This window comes from Notamacropus eugenii, chromosome 4 (assembly GCF_028372415.1).
Source record: "Notamacropus eugenii isolate mMacEug1 chromosome 4, mMacEug1.pri_v2, whole genome shotgun sequence".
In the NCBI taxonomy this organism is placed as follows: Eukaryota; Metazoa; Chordata; class Mammalia; order Diprotodontia; family Macropodidae; genus Notamacropus; species Notamacropus eugenii.
Window position 1 is genome coordinate 322,964,055 of NC_092875.1, and position 19,268 is coordinate 322,983,322.

Consider the following 19,268-nt stretch of genomic DNA (forward strand, 5'->3'; position numbering starts at 1 on the left):
GGTGACAAGATTCACCTCCACCTACAATACTCTCAGCAGCTCAGATAACATACCTCAAGAAAGACACATCAAGAGAACTAACCTGTCTATGCCTCTAACAGAGGCAGAATCAGCTGGGGCATTTAAGAACTATTAAGATAGTTGGCGGGTAGCTAGCCTATCCAACCTAACCTTCAGTCAATTATGGTGTAAGATCCACTCAACTAAGCATTCTGAACACAGATCAGGAATAGTCGATCAACAAATGTTTATTAAGCACTTACTATGTGTCAGATGAGAAAGCTAGATGGTGAAGTGGATAGAGCTGTCAGGCCTGCCCTGACTCATCTTCCTGAGTTCAAGTCTGGCCTCAGACACTCACTAGCTGAGTGACCCTGGGTGAATCACTTAACCCTGTCTGCTTTAGTTTCCTCATCAGTAAAATGAGCTGGAGAAGGAAATGACAAACCACTCCAATATCTCTGCCAAGAAAATCTTACATGGGAACATGATTGAAAAATGACTGAACCACAACAACACGTATCAGGAACTATGCTAAGCTTTAGGGATGCAAAGCAAAAACATGATCCTTGGCCTCACGTTCTAATGAGAGAGACAAACGTAAAAATAACTAGGTACACACGAGGTCTCTGCAGTGTAGATGAAGGGTAGTAAACTCAGAGGGGAAGGCATTAGCCACATTGTCTGCATTTCCCAGGAAGTTTCCCTGACGTGACTATATTTCTGCATCTCTCCCCTTAAGACCTTTGGAAAGTACCAGGGACCAAGAGGAGAGCAGGGTATTGTATCTGCATTCTCCTCCCACTAGGGTTATTTTGTGCCAGGACTATGCATGGTACCTTCCCCTAGTGGTAGGAAGCCTCTCTTCTCATAAGGTTCAACTGGGTGATGATAATAAGCCATTCTGTTAAGACCAAGACTATATATCTGATAAGGAGACTTTTTCAAAACTGTCCCAACATACTAAGGACATATTTGTGTGACCCAGTCAAATCAGCTAATGAAGATTTGAAATTCATCACCTCTAAGTGGTGATATAGTTTAAAAAACAGAAATAGCTTCTGAACCAGTTTAGTCAAATTCATGGATAACAAATCCATAAAGGGAAACTAGGATGCTTGGAGATATTCCCCTCTACATTGCCCTGATTTGGAGATTAACTTACTATGTTAATGTAATGAACACCTCCTGGCATCCCCTTTCAAAGAAAAAAAACAGAACTCCATGGACTATAGGGTGGGCCCAGAGAGGCTCCCCATTGCCTCCTACCATGCTCCTGCTCCCCAAAAGAAAAAAGAGAGAACATTTCTCCTGTATCACCAACAGAACAAAAAGGTTCTTTTCTTGGTCTGAACAAATGTACCACCAAATAGTGAATGCCATGGAAACTAAGCTGAGCTAGAGGAATGTGGGAAGACTTTATAGTCCAGTAGTTAGGCTGCTGGGATTGCTGGGAGCAGCCTAGTCAGACAGGCTATGTCCTCAGACTGTTCGTGTGAGGACATATTTGTGGGCCTGTGGACCCATGAATGAATGTTTGAAAAACTGAAAGCTCAGCACATTCCACTTTCAAAGGAAGTCCATGCCCTACCTCCTCCAAAAAACAAGAAGATCTAATCAAATACTGATTCTGAATAAGATTATAATCTTAGGAAGAACTTCTAGAAGCACAAGTGAGAAAAGTTAAAGAGGAACAAAGATCTTCCAAAGGACTCTTGATGCCATCCATATCCAGAGAAAGGACTATAGAATCAGAAAGCAGAATGAAGCAGACTGTTTTCTCTTTTGCTATGTTTTGGTTTGGTTTGGTTTTTCTCATGGTTTCTCCCATTCTTTTTAATTCTTCTATGCAATATGGCTAATGTGAAAATGTGTTTAATAAGAATATAAGATTATGTGCCATCTTGGGGAAGGAGGGGGAAGGGGGAGAAAAATTTAAAACATATGGAAGTGATTGCTGAAAACTGAAAACAAACAAATTAATAAAAAAAAAAAACAGAGAAACAAAGATCAAAGAATCCACGACTAAATGGGGATTTTTAAAAAGCTGTCTAGTTGAACCCTATTTTATCATTAAGATCTAGAGAGAAAGAATAGTTTACTCACAGTCAAACACAGAAAACACTAGCCTGTTATAAAACTGATATAGGTTTAGATTCAAAACTAATTTTAGAGATTACCTGGTTCACCATCCCATTATTTTCCACAGATGAGGAAACTGAGACTCAAGTTAACTTACTTGCTCAAGGTCACACAGCTAGGAAAGAATACAGCTGAGATTCCAACCCAGGATCTCTAATTTCAAAGCTAAGTTTCTTTCCCTATAACACACTGCCTCCAAATGCCTCCTCTGGCTAAAGACTTCTCTAACCTTTATTCACCAACACCAGCTTCAGAAAACAAACATGACATCACCTCCAAGTCCTCATCCCCATCCTAATCACAAAGGAAACCCACCAGATGAAAATACATGGGGGGAGATGGCAAGACCCCTATTGAAATTATCTTTAGCATCTGACATGATGTTGGAAGACAGTGAGCCTAGGCAACATCTATAACTGCATCTCTGAGAAAGGAAAATCTCCCCTCCCAGCTGAGCCTATGCCAAGCATTCTCCCCTTCAGCTGGTAGGAGGGGCCTGTCATCCAGCCAGCGACAGATCCTGACTCTCTGTACAATGTATTCATTAGCATTCTGCCCACTTCACGGGGCAGGACAAAAAGGGAAATGATATGTGTCAGTAGCTGCCACCCAAATAAGCCAAAAAGACAGACTCCTAATGTTGGGGCTTACACCCTTTGGCTTGGAGTCTGGCCTTGACCAGGAGAAGGGAGATGTCTTGAGCAGAGGGCCCCCATGGTCTCTCCTGATTCTGGACCACTGCAATGATTTGTTTTCATTTGGTGGGGTTTCCTGCCCCAGACTTCTGCATACAGGAGCACAGTGGGCCTCCTGTGAGCCAACATTTAAAAACTGCTGGCCTGGCCCTCCAACCACATGCAGCTCATCCAGCAGGGGAGCCCCTCAGACAATAGGCCCAAGAGTGGCCTAGTAGGAAGCTGCTTTGCTCCAGAAACAGGGTTAATTAGCAGATCCCTGTGAGTCTGGACAACAAAGGCAAAGCCCAGGACAAGATCATATTTCTTGCTGAACTACAGTTCTCTACAAGTTGGACTGAGTCAAACATCTCAACTAAGTCGTGGGGAAGGGAGGGAAGGAGATACCCTCTTGTACAGGTGGGGTGATACATAAGAGTTGCCAGGACAGCCCAGTCTCCCCCCACCCCCAGTGTTCAGTTTCCCTGTGCCATGTAGATGAGATGAACATTGGATGTCTAATCAATCCCCCAAATGTCTTTCACTCCAAGATTGCTTTTCTGTCTACTCTGCACATATCTTAAATGCCCCAATTTATATACATCTCCCTCTTTAAAATCTAATTCCTTGAAGACAGGAGCTGTTTGGTTTTTTCTTCTTAAGCACAGGACTTAGCTCAGTACCTGGATCACTGATGATAGATTTAGAGTGGGAAGGGACCTTAGAGGTAATAGAAACCAACCCCCTGAAAGAAATTGAAAAAGACAAAAGTTAAGTGACTTGCTGGGTATCACACAGGCACTAACTGTCTCAACACAGATCTTCCTGACTCTAAGACCAGTGTCCTATTACTCCTAAAATGTACTTGTGGATTGTTTCGAGTCCCAGCTTTTTCCACCAACTGTGTGGCTGTGACCAAGGTGTACTAGGCAAAATGGTGCAGAGGAAAGTAGCTGATTTGAACTCAGAGATCCAGAAAGACATTGGGCAAATCATTTAAACTCTCCAGGCCTGTTTCTGCATCTGTGAAACAATGAGGCATTCAATGCCCTCAAAGGTCCTAGGTTTCTATGAACTTCAAAGTCCCAACCAATAAAACTTTGTCATGCCTGAAATACCACTATTAGGAGTCATTCCTTAGGACTAAGTATGACTTAATGACACAGAAGACTGTGGTCTTCACTTAAAAGGTAAAGCCCTTGGGAGGAATAACAAAATTAAGTCCTTAACACCTCAGTGTGAATTTATCCTATGTCTCTCATTCAACATTTATTAAGCCCCTAACATAGTCCCTTGCACATAGCAGACCTGAGGATGCAACTATGAAAAGAAATTTAAAGTTAGGGAATTTACAATCTAGTATGGGAGATACGACGTGTTTTCCACCTGACAAAGGGACTAGGGAAGTCAGAGAACCACAGACACAGGAGGGGTACATGGAGGGGAATGGAGGGGAGGGGGGCCTGGATGTGGGGCTTATTAAGGACAAACAAGCATCAGTATCTCACTTTTCCTAGGGTTAGCCTCTGGATATGCCTTCAAAGAACAAATATGATAGAAGGAAAATCTTACAAATAAGAAAACTGCAGGGAGGGGGAAGAATGTGAACTGACTTAACTGACTTACAGCCAGAGAATAAGATTGAAACCCAAGTCCTCGAATTCCAAATCCACTACCTCATGCAGGTTAATGATTATTCAATAACCAAATTCAAATTGAAGCTCAGCTAAACTTTAGAGAATAAAACTCAATTCAGGTTTCTTATTGTACTCAGGAGATCCTGAATGAGGAAGATCTCATTAACTGTGCCAATCAATTTACATATGAATGATGCATGGCCATCCAACATAAACCAGATTATTTTAATTACAAAAATCATGCACACAATATAAAGTGACACTTCCTTCTTTTCCTTGCTCTCAAAGGGGAGTTCCAGATAAAGCTGCCAAAAGATTAAGCCTTCCATTTTATTCAGGGCTCAGACACTGTTTTGCCTAATTTTTTTTTTCCAAACCAGACATCACCCAGGAAACACAGCTCTGAATAACTATTGACTGTTCTTTGAGTTAAAGAGGGGCCTGAGTTCAGCTGCAGCACAGAATCACAATCCAAGAGGGAGAACAGAATCAAAAAGGAGAAATCAAACTCAGCAATTTCTTTAAAATGCATTACATTGACAAAGTGCTTTCATTGCTCAAAGCATGCTTTGTCATGAGATAGCGTGATGCTGGGGAAAGAACTCTGGATTGTCTCTTGAGGCCCCTTGGGTTATCGTATAATTCTATCACTTCCTAACTATGTTATTTCCTTTCATGAACTCAAGTTCCAGCCACACTGGCCTATTAGCTGCTCCTCACACTTGACATGATATCTCTCATCTCTCTGGCTTTGCACAGGCTGTCCCTAATACTGGAGATATACTCTCTCCTCACTTCAGGCTCAGGGCTCGAGCTCTACCTCTTACAGAAGGCCTTCCCTGGTTCCAAAGCCCCATCTCATCCACCCAGGTGCTAATGTCTCCTTGGGCCCCTGTATATCTTGTACCTGTTGCTCATCTATTTATTTATTTAGCCATTCATTTATTTGCACATTATTTACCCTGATAAAATATAAGCTCCTTAAGGGCAGAAACAGTCTCATTTTTGTTTTTTTGCAGTCCCAGAAACTAGAAAAGTACCTTGTACATAGTATGCACTTCATGTTTATTTAATTGAATTAAACATGACCTCAAACAAATTATCTCCTAGACCTCAGTTTCTTCAACTGCAAAATAAATTGGAAGCACTAAACTATTTCTAAGGGCAATTCTAGTTCTAGCTCTCAGAGATATGTTGGATCTATTTTATCTGATCTCACCCCATGCCCACCAAATAGGGTTTATTAGATCATTTCTGCAGATGGGAAAACTGGTACACAAGGACGTGAAATGTCATCCAGAATCCAGAAAGACCCTGACCCTTCTATGTGGTCACTTTATCACCAACAGGTTCCTAAAATTAATCTCTATGACGCATTTTGATGGCAAAAGCAAAGATTAGTGACAAAACTAAAAATTAAAGTCCTTTCCATGAAACAAGAACATGAAAAGGGGATTGGACAGAGAATCCAAAGATCTGAAATCTAATCCTATCTCTATCATTAACTAGCTGGGTGAACTTGGACAAATCACTTACTCTTTATGGGCCTCCATTGTCTCATCTGTAAAGTGATGGGACAGACGAGATGACCTTTTGGGTTAGTTCCAACTTCCACATTCTGAGAATAAACCAAAGCAACTGAAGATCCTTTAACACTTCAGAAAAGTACAGGTAATCAGAAGGGTGAAAAAGGAGATCAAGAGGATGGGGAATTGGAGGGTTTCCAAGTACATAAGGAAGCAGCACTTACCTGTGATCCTGCCTACTGTCCCCTGCACAAAGTTTCCAGCATATCCAGCAACATGAGCTCCAAGACTGTAGCCAATCAAGTGAACATTCTCAAGAGAAAAATGTTCCTTCTCCTGAAGTCACAAAAACACATTTATTAGAAGCTTGAGTTTCTGAGTCTGAAGAGGTCAGTCAGCACTACTGTGGGTCAAGCAAAGTCCTAACTGATCCTTGACAGAAAGACTAGTATTCTCTCTAGAATCCTTGGGCATTTGAAAGGTTGACTTGAGATCCTCAAGCTCATGGGAATGAGAGATTGTGGGCGAGATTGGAACCAAGGTTCATGACTCCAATTTCAACTATCCAAGAACTATAAGGAAGGGCCTGGCTAGCAGGTACCAACAAGACCCATTGATTCTCTATCTGTACCCCTTAGTCACTTCAGATTGAAAGGAAACATGGCACAATGGGGCTGTATTTGGAGAATAAGGACTGTTTCATTTTTGTCTTTGTATCTCTCAGCACCTAAGCACATTGCCAAGCACATAGGAGACACTTAGCAAATACCTGTTGAATCAAATGGAATGGAAAATAGAAGAGAAACATCTGAAACTACTGGTCACAGTCTTCTCCCTAATGGCTCAATGACAGGATTTTCCCATCAGTTCTCTATCCTCTCCATCCCCAATTCTCCTCCACTCTATTTCTTCTGATATCATAGAGTAACTAAACTTGGATTCAGGCAGACTAAGATCCAAATACCACACTGACACTGGCTATGTGACCATGGGCAAGTAGCTTAACTTCCTGAAGTCTCAGTTTCCTCATCTGTAAAATAAGGACATTGGATTCAATAACCTCTAAGGTCCTTTTTAACTCTAAGCCTATGATCTTCTGAATCTCTGTGCTCCCACACTCACCCTAATGTACTGCTGGGTTTCAAGTAAGGAGGACAGTAGCCATCTCTGCAAAAAAGTTAAGGAAGCCTAACTTTGAGGAAATAGGTAACTGTGAAAAGGTCATTATCCTCATGGCCCAAAGAACAGGCCTCCATAGACTTAGGTAGAAATAGAAGGTGATGATCTTGACAATTCAGGCCAGAATCCTCTCCCAATTCACCTGATTTCTGATGCAAAAAACTAAGATTCAGACTTGAATGATCCAGACAATTACTTCATTTTGCTAGCATAGACCTATTCTAGTCTATCCTGTGGATGCCTGGTAACTTGTTAACATGTAAAGAGAGTATTTAAGATCTCCTTCTTCGTGCTTAGTGTTCTAAAGTACTTATTTAGATGTATTTCCATGAATCTCATTCAAACTCCCTTAGAAAGTTGGTTAATATCCAACTACCCACAATCAGCAGCTATAACTGTGGAACCTCCTGAGAACCTTTAAAATTATAAGAAGACTTTGGCTTCTAGCCACATCCAATAAAACCATAAAATTTAGAGCTCACTGCAGGGGACTTTAGGCATCAAGCCAAGCCTCTCATTTTACTAAGGAGAAAGCTGAGGTCAAAGGGGTGAATACCTTGCCCAAGGTTACATAGGTAGTTTCAAACTCAGGACTCAAATGCAAGTCAAGCTAAATTTCTTATTCTTTGTATCAAGTCATGCTGCCTTGGACTAAAATGTGGGTTTATGAAATCAGCAAATATTACAGAATCAAATCTTAGGAACCTTAGAGGTCAGCTAGTCTTATCCCCTCATTTTACAGATGAGATACTTATGTAGAGATTTTTGTTGTTGTCCAGTCATTTTTCAGTCATTTCCAATTCCTCATGACCCCATTTGAGGTTTTCTTGGCAAAGATATCGGAGTGATTTGCCATCTCCTTCTCCAACTCATTTCACAGATGAGGAAACTGAGGCACTGGGTTAAGTGACTTACCCAAGATCACACAGATAGTCTGAGCTTGACATCCTACCCACTGTGCCATCTAGCTGCCCTGAGCAGTGACTTACTCAGGCCTAAATAGTTAACAAACAAAAGATCTGGGATTTGAACCTGGGTCCAAATGATTCTGAATCTTCTACCACACTCCTTCCACTGGGCCAGGACATATTACAAGTCAGATTCTCTCTTGGCAAATACATTGACTAGGAATGCTTCCGTTTGGTACCAGTAAAAGGTTTCCTCTGCATTGAGCTGATGACCTGACTTACTCCAAACAATGTTTGATTCTACAATTCCAACTCAAAAGAACTTCATTGGGTCTTTGGAATTCACTGTAACAGGAACTGACATAGTTTCCCCTAATTTTAGAATGTACTCCTCCCCCAATTACCTGCAGCCAATCCAGCATCTTGGCAATTTTAGAACCCACTTCCCTGGTGTTGTTGACAGCATCTGTATAGAGCTGATGGGCCAATGGCAGCCAGTCCACCACAACGACATTAGCATCCTGCTCTCTCATCTGGAGGGCTGACACGAGCTTGAACAACCAATTCTCAAACATGCCACTCATCTGCACAGGAAAGAAGACATGGTGCTGTTATTTTCCCTTTAAGTCTTCGGGAGCTTCTCTCAACCACAGAAACTAAAGATTGCCCTGAGTCCTTCATGCTGGTTACTCACAAATTAAACTTGTCACAGTGTAGACTGAGCTCCATAAGGGCAAGGATGGTAGTTCAGCCTAAAAACTTATCTTCCCATGCACTCTACACATATTAGGCACTTAAAAATGTTTTCTGAATAAATCAGTAATGGGGACAATTCCAAGCAAAACTTTTGTCAAGATAGGGAACCTCTTTTGCTGCCATCAAAAGTGAGTCAAATTTATAAAAATTAGAGCCATACCCCACTTGATAAATGGTCAAAGATTATGAACAGATTTTTTCAGAAGAAGAAATCAAAGCTATTGTCACATTAAAAATGTTCTAAATCACTAATAATTAGAGAAAGGGAAATTAAAACAATTCTGAGATACAACCTCACATCTCTCAGAATGGCTAAGATGACAGAAAAGGAAAATAATAAATGCTGAAGGTGTTGTGGGAAAATAGGTACTGTTGATTGACCTGTGAAATGTTCAGACCATTCTGGAGAACAATTTGGAATTATCCCCAAAGGGTTATAAAACTCTGTATATCCTTTGACCCAGCAATTTCACTACTAGGTCTATACTACAAGAAGAGTAAATGAAAGGGAAAAGGACCAATATGTACATAAATATTTATGGCAGTTCTTTTTGTGGTAGCAAAACAGTGGAAACTAAGAAGGATGCAGATAAATTGGGGAATGACTGAAGAAGTTATGGCATATGAATGTGATGGAACACTATTATGTTACAAAAATGATGAGGGGGATGGTTTCAGAAAAACCTAGGAAGATTTTATGAACTGATGCAAAGTGAAATGCACAGAACCAGGAGAACTATCTACACAGTAATGTCAATATTATAAAGACAATCAACTGTGAAAGATTTGGTAACTGATCAATACAGCGATCCACACCAACTCCAAGACTCACAATGAAACATGCTATCTATCTCCAGATTGAGAAATGAAGGGCCAAGATTAAAGATTAAAGCATATTCTTTCTTGCTATTAGGGTGGGAATGGGAGGGGGGGCAGGGAACCTAGTGAACAGAGAAATGTTTTGCATAATCTCAAATACATAACAGGTGTCATATTTCTTACTTTCTATTTTTAAATTTTATTTTGAATTAATTAAATAAAACAAGGATTTCCATAACAAAGCAGAATTTTTAAAAGATGATTGCACGCGAAACTGCAAATATATACAACTTACTATTCCTTTTAAATATATAATAAAGTTATCATGTAAATTTCTCCTTTTTTTCTCCTCAATGTGCAGGGGAAATGAGATAGTGAAAGGGAGAGAGTTTCAAACTGAAAATAATTATTTTTTAAAAAAAAAAGAATTTTCTTTCTCAGTGTTTCAATCTTTCAGGCTTCTGCTGAAAGTTTTGGCTAAATCTCAGCAACTGGACTGGATGATCATTGGTATAGAGGAGCTCCCAGACAGGAAATTCCATTTACCAAATCAGATCTTTTACTTCCTCTGTAATTTATAATCTTAGAGAGTTGACCAAGACGCTAACAGTTTCAATGTTTTGCCCAAGATCACACAGTCATTATGGGACAGAGGTAGGTCTTATACCTAGCTCTTCCTGCCTCCAGGCCTGGCTGCTTCTCTGTTCCCTACACCACAGATGCCTCCTAATCTCAGAAATTAATCCATATTAAAGTGTCAGTGAAGGATAATTTCTTAAGGTTTTTTTCTGTCACAGTCCTCACATTTTGAATAGCCCATTCAAAACAGTCAGAGTACAGCTGTGGAGTTCTCTGGGAGCAGATGAGCTAAGGAGTTTCTTTCTCTGATAAAAATACAGAAAGGTACTTTCTCTTATGCAAATATAGAGAAATAACAAGTTACTATTGTCTAGGTCACCCTCTACTAGGGCTAGAAAGAAGCTGGGGGAGTCTTTGTTCCCACAGCTGGGACAAGGGAAATAGGATAATAATGTTCCATAGTCAAATGTAGAATATAATTTCCTCAAAAAAGAAAACAATGTTATAAAGTTATGTATATTAGAAAGTCATTTCTAGTACATTATGGATTAATCAGATTTTTGTGGGCTGGCCTGGGAACGTATCTACTATGACTTTTTTTATTTCCACGTTTCCCACTCCACACAAACAACTTAGAATCTTTAAGAAAATATAAAACTTTTGGTAAATTGAGGACTGTTTGTATTTTGGTTTAACTCAAGGGTTCTCCAACTCAGAAGTCTGTAAGGGCTGGGATCTCTTATCTACATTATGCATCTCTTGGTAAACAGTAGACATTAAATAAGTGTTGATCTAATCATACTGAATTTCAGAGAAGCCCAGTGTGGGAGTTGATGTGAACTAGGAATTTAACCCATGAAACCTCTCTCAGTCTCAGTTTCTTCAGCTGTAAAATGAGCATAATAATAGCACTTACTCCATAAGGTGGTTGTAAACATCAAATGAGATGGCATACTTACAAATTTTGCAAAATTTTTGGGAAATCTTAAAGAGCTGTATAAATGCTAGCTATTACTATTTTTAGGCAGGCAGATTCTCTGTATGTCTCAAACCTCACCAGGTAGAAAAATCCCTGCATTTCCCCTGCATTGGTCCAGTTCTGGTCAAGAAGGAGGGAAAGATCCTAGAACCTTCCTTCTATCATTTGGTGATAGATGGCAAAATACCTACACTGTGTGAAAGAAATGAATTTCTCACTACCATCATAAGCACTTTATGGCTTACATTAATATATCAGTTTGGCAAAGCTTTTTCTTCCTCACCTTCCCTATCAGAAGCCTGCTCAGACAGAAGGGGGTGGGGAGGAATAGAGGCAGAAAGAACAATATTCAAAGTAATTCTACTGACATTTATTAATTATTTCCTAATTGACAAGCACTGTACTAGACATTAGGAGTGCCAACACAAAAACAAAACACAGATCCTGACTTCAAGCTTCAAGTGTCTTCATAGAATTTGACCCTTTAATGGAAAACAGCATCAAACAATAGCTAAACGGATGGTAGAGTGGAGACCATTGGAACTACAGGCATTGGCAAACACTTTTTAAAGATATTTTGTTTAATTGCTTATGTGATTTGATTGTTATTTGTGGGCAGGGGTGATATTTGTTCTATGTAGTGATACAACTAGTCCTGGACCTGGAATCAGGAAGACCTGAGTTCAAACCTGGCCTCAGACACTATCTGCAAAACTTTGGCCAAGTCATTTAACCATTTTCTGCCTCAATTTCCTGTTCTGTAAAATAAGGTTATTAATAGCATTTACCTGCCAGGGTTGTTGTAAGGATCAAATGAACTAATATTTATAAATATCATAAATATATATTTATATAAATATGCAATATTTTATATAAATATAAGTATATACATATATGTATGAATATATTATATTATATGTAAATATATACATATATGTATAAATAGATAAATATATTGTGTTATATCTTATATATAAATATAATATTCATTAAATGTTTATATATAATTACATATAAAATATTTATAAAACATTAAAGCACTCTAAATGCGAGCTTTATTATTTGTTGGATGCTTCATTTTACTTGGAGGTAACATTTTTGTGGGTTGTCAAAAAAAAAAACTACCATCTTAACCTAGAATTTTTAGTGCAAATGGTTGTCTTATAAATGAATAACTTCCCTAGTCACAGAATTATAAAATATTAGAGCTAGAACATGACTTAGAGATAACCTAACCCCTCACTCATCTAAAGTCTCTGAAGTTCAGTGTTAAAACCTTTTTTGTTGAAGACTGTTACAAGTAGATCTTTCACCACATGCTGCTCTGATAGTATATCCCTAAGAGCTTCAGCAGTTTTGAACCAGCCCATCTCTGGGTAGAAGAGGGCACCAAGCCAGGAGCTCCCTCACCCCACTCCACCCCCCATTCCCAGCCAACTCTTCTGGCTCCTCTTCAGATTCAGAGTCAGTCAAGTGACTCCAGCCAACTTGACATACAAAAAGGGATGTTGGAAGGCAGTAGTTGACCAATGTAATTAAACACAATTAAAGGGCTTCTTAAGTGGTGGTTGGGTTCTGCTGCTGCTGCTTTGAGGAGCTCCATGGGTAAGCCTGGTATGTGCCAGGGGTAAAGCCTGCTGTCAGCCACCACAGGCTGCAGCTGGAACACAGCCTGCTCCTTAAGTTCAGTGCCTGGACTCATTCTTTACAGATGCCTGAAATGCAAACAGCAAGCTGGAGGGTGGGGGTGGGGGTGGGGGTGGGGGTGCCTGCGGAGAGAAGAGAGAAAGGGAGGACCAGAAGCCTAGATGTTCATTTTAACTAAACAGAACAAAAGAAGCCAGAAACTGATAAAACTATGGAGTTCCCTCCCCCAGGAGCTCACCGTCCATCCGTGGATGATGAAAAAGGTTTTTGCTGTTGTGTTGAAACCACAGTCTTTTAAATGTTGGTCATGGCCCCTGGAGAGATAGCAGCCTTCATGCTCTGGGTCCCTGGAGGTTCTGACGTTAAACCGCACTGAAGGCTTGGCAGGAGCATGTACTGTATTGGACTGAATATGTTCAGTTAAGCTTTTATCTGCGGACAAAGGAATATAGTTGGATGCAATTTATATGTCAAGGTTCTAGTCTAGAGTGTACTGCTAATTAGCTGTGTGACCTTGGGCATGTTGCTTTATCTCTCTGGCCTCATGTTTTTCATCTGTCAAACAATAATGACCAAAATTTGTATGATGCTTTCTGATTTCAAGGTGCTTGTCACATAGTATCTCATTTGATCATCACAATAACTCTGTGAAGCAGAGAAGACAGGTCTATGATAATCTCCATTTTATAGATATGGAAACTGAGGCTCTGAGTTTCAATGATTTGCCCAAACTGACACAGCTGAAATTCAATTCAATTTAACCAAGTATTCATTAAATGCTTACTGTCTACCAAGCACTATGCTACACAAAGACAAAAAGAAAAACAGCCCCATGAAGGAACTTTCTTCCTGTAAAAGTAAACAGCAGAACCAGGAAACACACCAGAATCCTCTGACCTGGAGTAGTTTTTTCCTATCCAGTGCTCTTCAAATGGTTACCTCTGACACTGTACTACCCTCTTCGCTATACTGTCCCACAGATAGATGGCCCAACAAAAGCACTTTGGCAGTGGTGTGATAACCAAAGTAGAGTTATTACAGTCTCTTCTCTCCATCTCCCTCCTCTCTTCTCTGCTCTCTCTCCACCCTGTTTCCTTCTCCATTTTCTGTCTCCCTTTCTCCATACTTCCTCCTTTTCTCTCCCTCCCTCCCTCCTTCCCTTCACTTGACCTCCCTTCTTTCCCCTCTCTCTCCTTCCCCACCCCCCCACACCATTACAAAAGCAATCTCTTTTCTTCCTTCCCAACCCTTCCTCCCTTCAGAGAAAATGAAAATATTGTAGAGAGAATGACAGAAGATAAACTGAGGGGGAGGGCAGGAGCAGGGAGAGGACAGAAAGATATGCCTGAAAAGAAAAAGGAATTAATTGCAAGAGATAGGTGTATATATGCACACCTGAGCAAGATTTAGTTTATCTTTATCCCTTGATGCCTTTCCATCTGTTGTTCAGTGGTCAATAAATCCTTAAATTACTAGAACAGAGAGCTGAAAGAGAATTGTTACTATCTTACCTAAACTAACACTTTTATGTTAGAGGTGAAGAAATTGAATCCTGAAGAGGTTGTGACTTGTTTAAAGTCACACAGCTCATTAATAAGCTTTGAAACTCCAAAAAATTATAAGCAAGCTTTTTTAGCTGCCTTAGAACTGCATTTTTATTATTTGCAATCTCTCAACCCAATACTCCAATCCAAGCCTGTGAAAACTTTAGTTTTCAATTTTTTGTGTGTCAAAGACCCCTCTGTCATTCTGGTGAAGCCTATGGACCCCTCCTCAGAATGTTTGTAAATGAATAAAACAAAATACATAGAATTACAAAGGAAACCAACTATGCTGACATGCAATTATTTTTTTAATTTTTAAGTTCTTGGGGCCCAGATTAAGAACCCCTGTCTTAAAAGGTTTTTTAGAAAAAGGAAATTTGTAAGCACCCATGGGCATTTTCTGTTAGCTCTTTTAAACTAGGGCGGTCATAAAGTTCAAACAAGTAAAATGCCATTTGGGAGTTCCCCGACACACCTTCCCAACTGCCTCCCTCAATTGACTTAGAAAGTTCAAAGGTATTTGGTGCCATTCTAATACTGAAGTTGGGCACCTTCTACATAGAAACTCGAAGAGCTATAACTGGGGACACAGTGGTGGAGAAAGGGCTGAGGAGGAGGAACTGGAGGAAGCAGAGGAAAACGGAGGTGATGCTGGTGCATCAAAAAGTGACAAACCTAGCAACTTCTCTGAATACAGCTGCTGCTCCAAACTCCCGCACTAGTCAGGACAGAGGAAAGCAAACTTTCTTGGAATTGGAAAGCGATATCCTCCCTCCTCCCATCTTTCCAGGAACCTATGACAGATTAAAATAAACCGACTAGGGCAGCTAAACCCTGCTCTTTACCTTAATCCTGAATGATCAATGACCAGGGGAAAAAAATTAAAGGCAAGGCGAATTACTGGCAATCTGACAGAACGAACGCAAGTTAAAATGAAAGTGTAATTTTTAAAAGCTCGAGAGACTTAGATGGGGAGAGATGTGGGGAACGTAAACTTAGATTGGCCTCAGTTGTCCTTCTATTGCCACGCGATGGGGAAGATGCTTGGGGAAAGCTAAACTGGATCCAAAGAACAAGTGGATACTGAAAGCAATTAAGAAGGATGCGAAAAAGACCGAGAGGGAGAAAGAGGTGCTAAGAGGAGCAAATTGTGGAAAAGAAACCAGAATGAAAAATGAAAATAAATGAGCATTACCTTTAAGTCGCCCCTCTGGACCATCCGGATCTGTGTTTCCCGCGGCAACAGAACAATGGAGACTCCAGAGGCAAAGCAGGGAAATGAAGCTTCTCATCGCTTCCCCCCCCGCCGCAGTCCCTCACGCTGAGGAGGAAGGGGGAAAAACTAGGGATATTTCCTCTGCAAGGGAAGGAAATCCTTTTGCGAACCTGAGGTGCACTTTGTCTTTTCCTCTGGGCAATAATAAGGTAAAAGTCAAGAAGTTCGTGGGAAAAAAATTAAGAGGGGAATATGGGCACTAAGGAATGTGTGAGTGTGAGTGTTGAGGGCGACAGGGAAAGAGAGTGAACTATATTCGCTCACAACCTCAGAGGCCAAGGAGATGACTTGCTGTCAAGGAAGGAGGTCGGGGAGGGAGAAGTTGTAGTTTTTAAAAGTATCGGAGTCATCTGACCCATCGCCAGATGGTGATTTGCCTAATTTATTCGGAGTCCCGAGCTCTGATTGGTCACACCTTCTCTAACTCGCCAAAGTTTGAATGAAAGAGCCGCACACCCACCTTATGACGCATTCTTCCGCTGGACCAGGCTGAGTTCGGTTCTCTGCGCGCTTACACACACAGACACTCACTCGTGTATACACACACACACACACACACACACACACACACACACACACACACTCCCTCTACCACCAAGGGAGAGTCTTGTGTGTAGATAATCTCCTATAGATTATCCCTATCGGAAAGAAGCCCCAAAACATTTCTTTCCTACCCTTAAGAAAAAAAAGACAGTCTAGGGTAAGATAAGCCACCTTCTTCCGAAGTCTTTTCCCTCTCTCCATCCGAGTCCCACAGAGTTTTCCTCACCATCCTCGCTATATCCTGGAGTGCGGTGGAGGGAGCGCTGAGGGGAGGGAAAGTGAGCATTTATGGCTCATCAGATCTCTTTCCTCTCCTCTCCGATCATCCTGAGCCGGCTTACAGGTGACCAAGGAATCAGATAATGTGCGATCTGGGGTTGACTGGGTCGATGTTAGCCACACAGACTGGGGGAAAGGGAAGTGAAGATCATTCTAGGTCTACTCTCAACAAGCTGAATCTCTCCCAGCCCTCAGCAGAGGTTGTAGGGTGCTTAACACAGTGCATTGCACTTGCAGCTCAATTAGAAAACGCTCACACTGGATCATTTGGGGGCAACTCCAAAACCTTGGAATGAAAACGTTCCACTCCGCAAACACGTGCCTACACGCCGTTCTCTCCTCCTCTGGATCTCCCTCTCTCCCCATTTCTTTTTCTTTTTCTCCTTTGCCTTTCCTTCCTTCTTGGGCTCTTTTCTGTCCTTCCTCCTGATTCCCTTTGTTTTATCTTCTCTCTCCCTCTTTCTTCCCTCCCGGGGCTTCTGAACCTGAGAAAAGAGCCACGGTCTTCTTACTTGATCTTGGGAACCCGCAGTTCCAGCCCAGAAGTGAAGAGGATTCTGCAGGTTAAATCCAGTTTTAAAAAAGAAAGGCGGGGGGGAAGTGGAGGGGAGATACTTTTTGGACAGTCGGGAGAGAAGCTAGTGAAAAGTCACTTTTCTATCCCCTGAGCAGAGGTGCCACCCTATGGGTGCCGGGAAAATAAATGTGGACAGGATCAGAAAAAACAAAAAAACAGGGTTTTTGACCGCGAGTAACCCCTCTCAGGCAGGCAAGAGGCGGGCTCCTGGACCTAGCCTGAGAGCAGGGGAGGGTCTAGGAGGGGGCGTAGATCAGGGATGGAACACACCACTATCCACTTCGCCTACCTGGTAGAGTGTCTTTTCTCCTGTCCACGCCCCCCTAGTCCATTTACCCCACCGACCCCACAGCTGTGTGCTCTGGGCGCCCCTGCAGTCTTCTGTCCAAAGCTGCGAGGGGTCCCTTCCCAACACTCTAGGTTTCGGCTTTCCCATGAGCCAGAAGGGGGAAGTAGAAGGGAGGACTGAGAGGAGCGCAAGAAGGAAAAAAAAGACCGAGAAAAAAAAGAAAAGAGAGGAAGGGAGATACAGCGAACAGTAGAGGAAATCGGTGTGTGTGTGTGTGTGTGTGTGTGTGTGTGTGTGTGTGTGTGTGTGTGTGTGTGTGTGTGTGTGTTCATACACTTGTTTCCTGATGTTTTTTTCCGAAGGAAAAGGATGCGTTGTTGGTCACACTACACTTCTTTGTCCCATTTCAACACACACACACACACACACACACACACACACCAGATCCCTGATAAACGAACCCGTAGCACCAGGAATCTGAAAGCACTTCTGCATGAGCAACTCATGAAACAATGATCGTCTGTTTCTCAGTCGATAAGTGGTCAAAGGATATGAACAGGCAGTTTTCAGAAGAAGAAATCAAAGTTATCAATGGTCACGAGAAAAATGTTCTAAAACATTAATTAGAGAAATACAAATTTAAAAGATTCTGAGGCATCATTTCATATCTATCAGATTGGCTAAGATGACAGAAATGAAAAATGGCAATGCTGAGGAGTTGTGGGAAAATAGGTACACTAAAAAACTGTTGGTGGAGTTGTAAATTGGTTCAATCATTCTGGAGAACAATTTGGAACTATGGATGCCCAAACGGCATAGTTGTTGTGCACACCCTTTAACCTAGCAATACCACTCCTAGATCTGTAGCCCAAAGAGATCAAATAAAAAAGTAAAGGACATATCAAATCTTTCTGTGGTGGTAAAAAGTTGGAAATGGAGGGGATGCTCATCAGCTGGAGAATGGGTGAAGAAGTTATGGTATATGAATGTGATTTTGCGCTATAAGAAATGATGAATAGGATGGTTTTGGAAAAACGTGAGAAGACACAAACTGATGCAAAGTGAAGTGGGCAGAACAAAGAGAACAATGTACACAGTAACAGCAATATCTTAAGGAGAAAATGTGAAAGACATCAAAGCTCTGATCAATATAGCAAATCAAGAAAATTACATCCTCATGATGAAAAATGCTGTCCACCTTCAGAGAAAGAACTGATGGACTTCAACTGTAGATTGAAGCAGACTTTTTTCACTTTCTTTATGTTTCTGGCTTTTTATTGTTATTTTTTGCAACATGGCTAATATGGAAATATGTTTTGGATGGCTTTACACATGTAATTGATATCACATTTCTTACCTTCTAAATGAATGGTGGAAAGGTATGATAAGGAGAGAATCTGGAACTCAAAAAAATAATTAAATGATTATTTAAATAAGTAGATTAAACAGACAAATAAATAATTAAAGGAAAACTGTGACAGTCTATTCAGTTTTGAGTAAAGGAGTTAAGCCACTGTATAAATACTGCTTTTATTGAGGTTCTAAAGTAATGGTGTCAGACTCAGATAAAAACAGGGATCACTAAGCTGTATGTAAGCATCTTTGTGGAAGCATACTGACTTAGAAAACCACATATTAATATTATTTATGTTTTATTGTATATTTTTGTTAAATATTTCCCAAATACATTTTAATCTGGTTTGGGCCATGCTTGGGAGTCTCTTCTCGAAGGAGTGCCATTTTGAGACTGGATTTCCAGTTCCACTACTGTACTTCCTCTTTTCTCTCATTCCTGAGAATTTTCTTTCTTTTTCTCTTCCTTATCCTGTTCAGACTCATCCTCAAAAGTCTAAACCCTCTGAAAAATTTGTCTTTTTTCCATATATTAGCATCAAGGTGTAGGTTACCATAGCA

At 40.8% G+C, this 19,268-nt stretch overlaps 1 protein-coding gene across 3 annotated transcripts in view; it reads right to left on the bottom strand.

Annotated features, from left to right (window-relative positions):
• The window catches only part of LIPG (lipase G, endothelial type), a 116,208-nt gene extending 100,021 nt beyond the window's left edge, over positions 1-16,187 (bottom strand). Inside the window, exons 1-4 of one of the 3 annotated variants that reach the window (XM_072605129.1) lie at positions 15,586-16,187; positions 13,085-13,278; positions 8,471-8,650; positions 6,204-6,315 (exon numbers count right to left, since the gene is read on the bottom strand). In XM_072605129.1, coding sequence (XP_072461230.1) covers positions 6,204-6,315; positions 8,471-8,650; positions 13,085-13,278; positions 15,586-15,682 — 583 coding nt within the window. In that variant the 5' untranslated portion in view covers positions 15,683-16,187. The remainder of the gene's footprint in view (positions 1-6,203; positions 6,316-8,470; positions 8,651-13,084; positions 13,279-15,585) is intronic. The other 2 variants (XM_072605131.1, XM_072605130.1) reach the window with 2 other exon arrangements.
• Between the last annotated feature and the right edge of the window lie 3,081 nt (positions 16,188-19,268).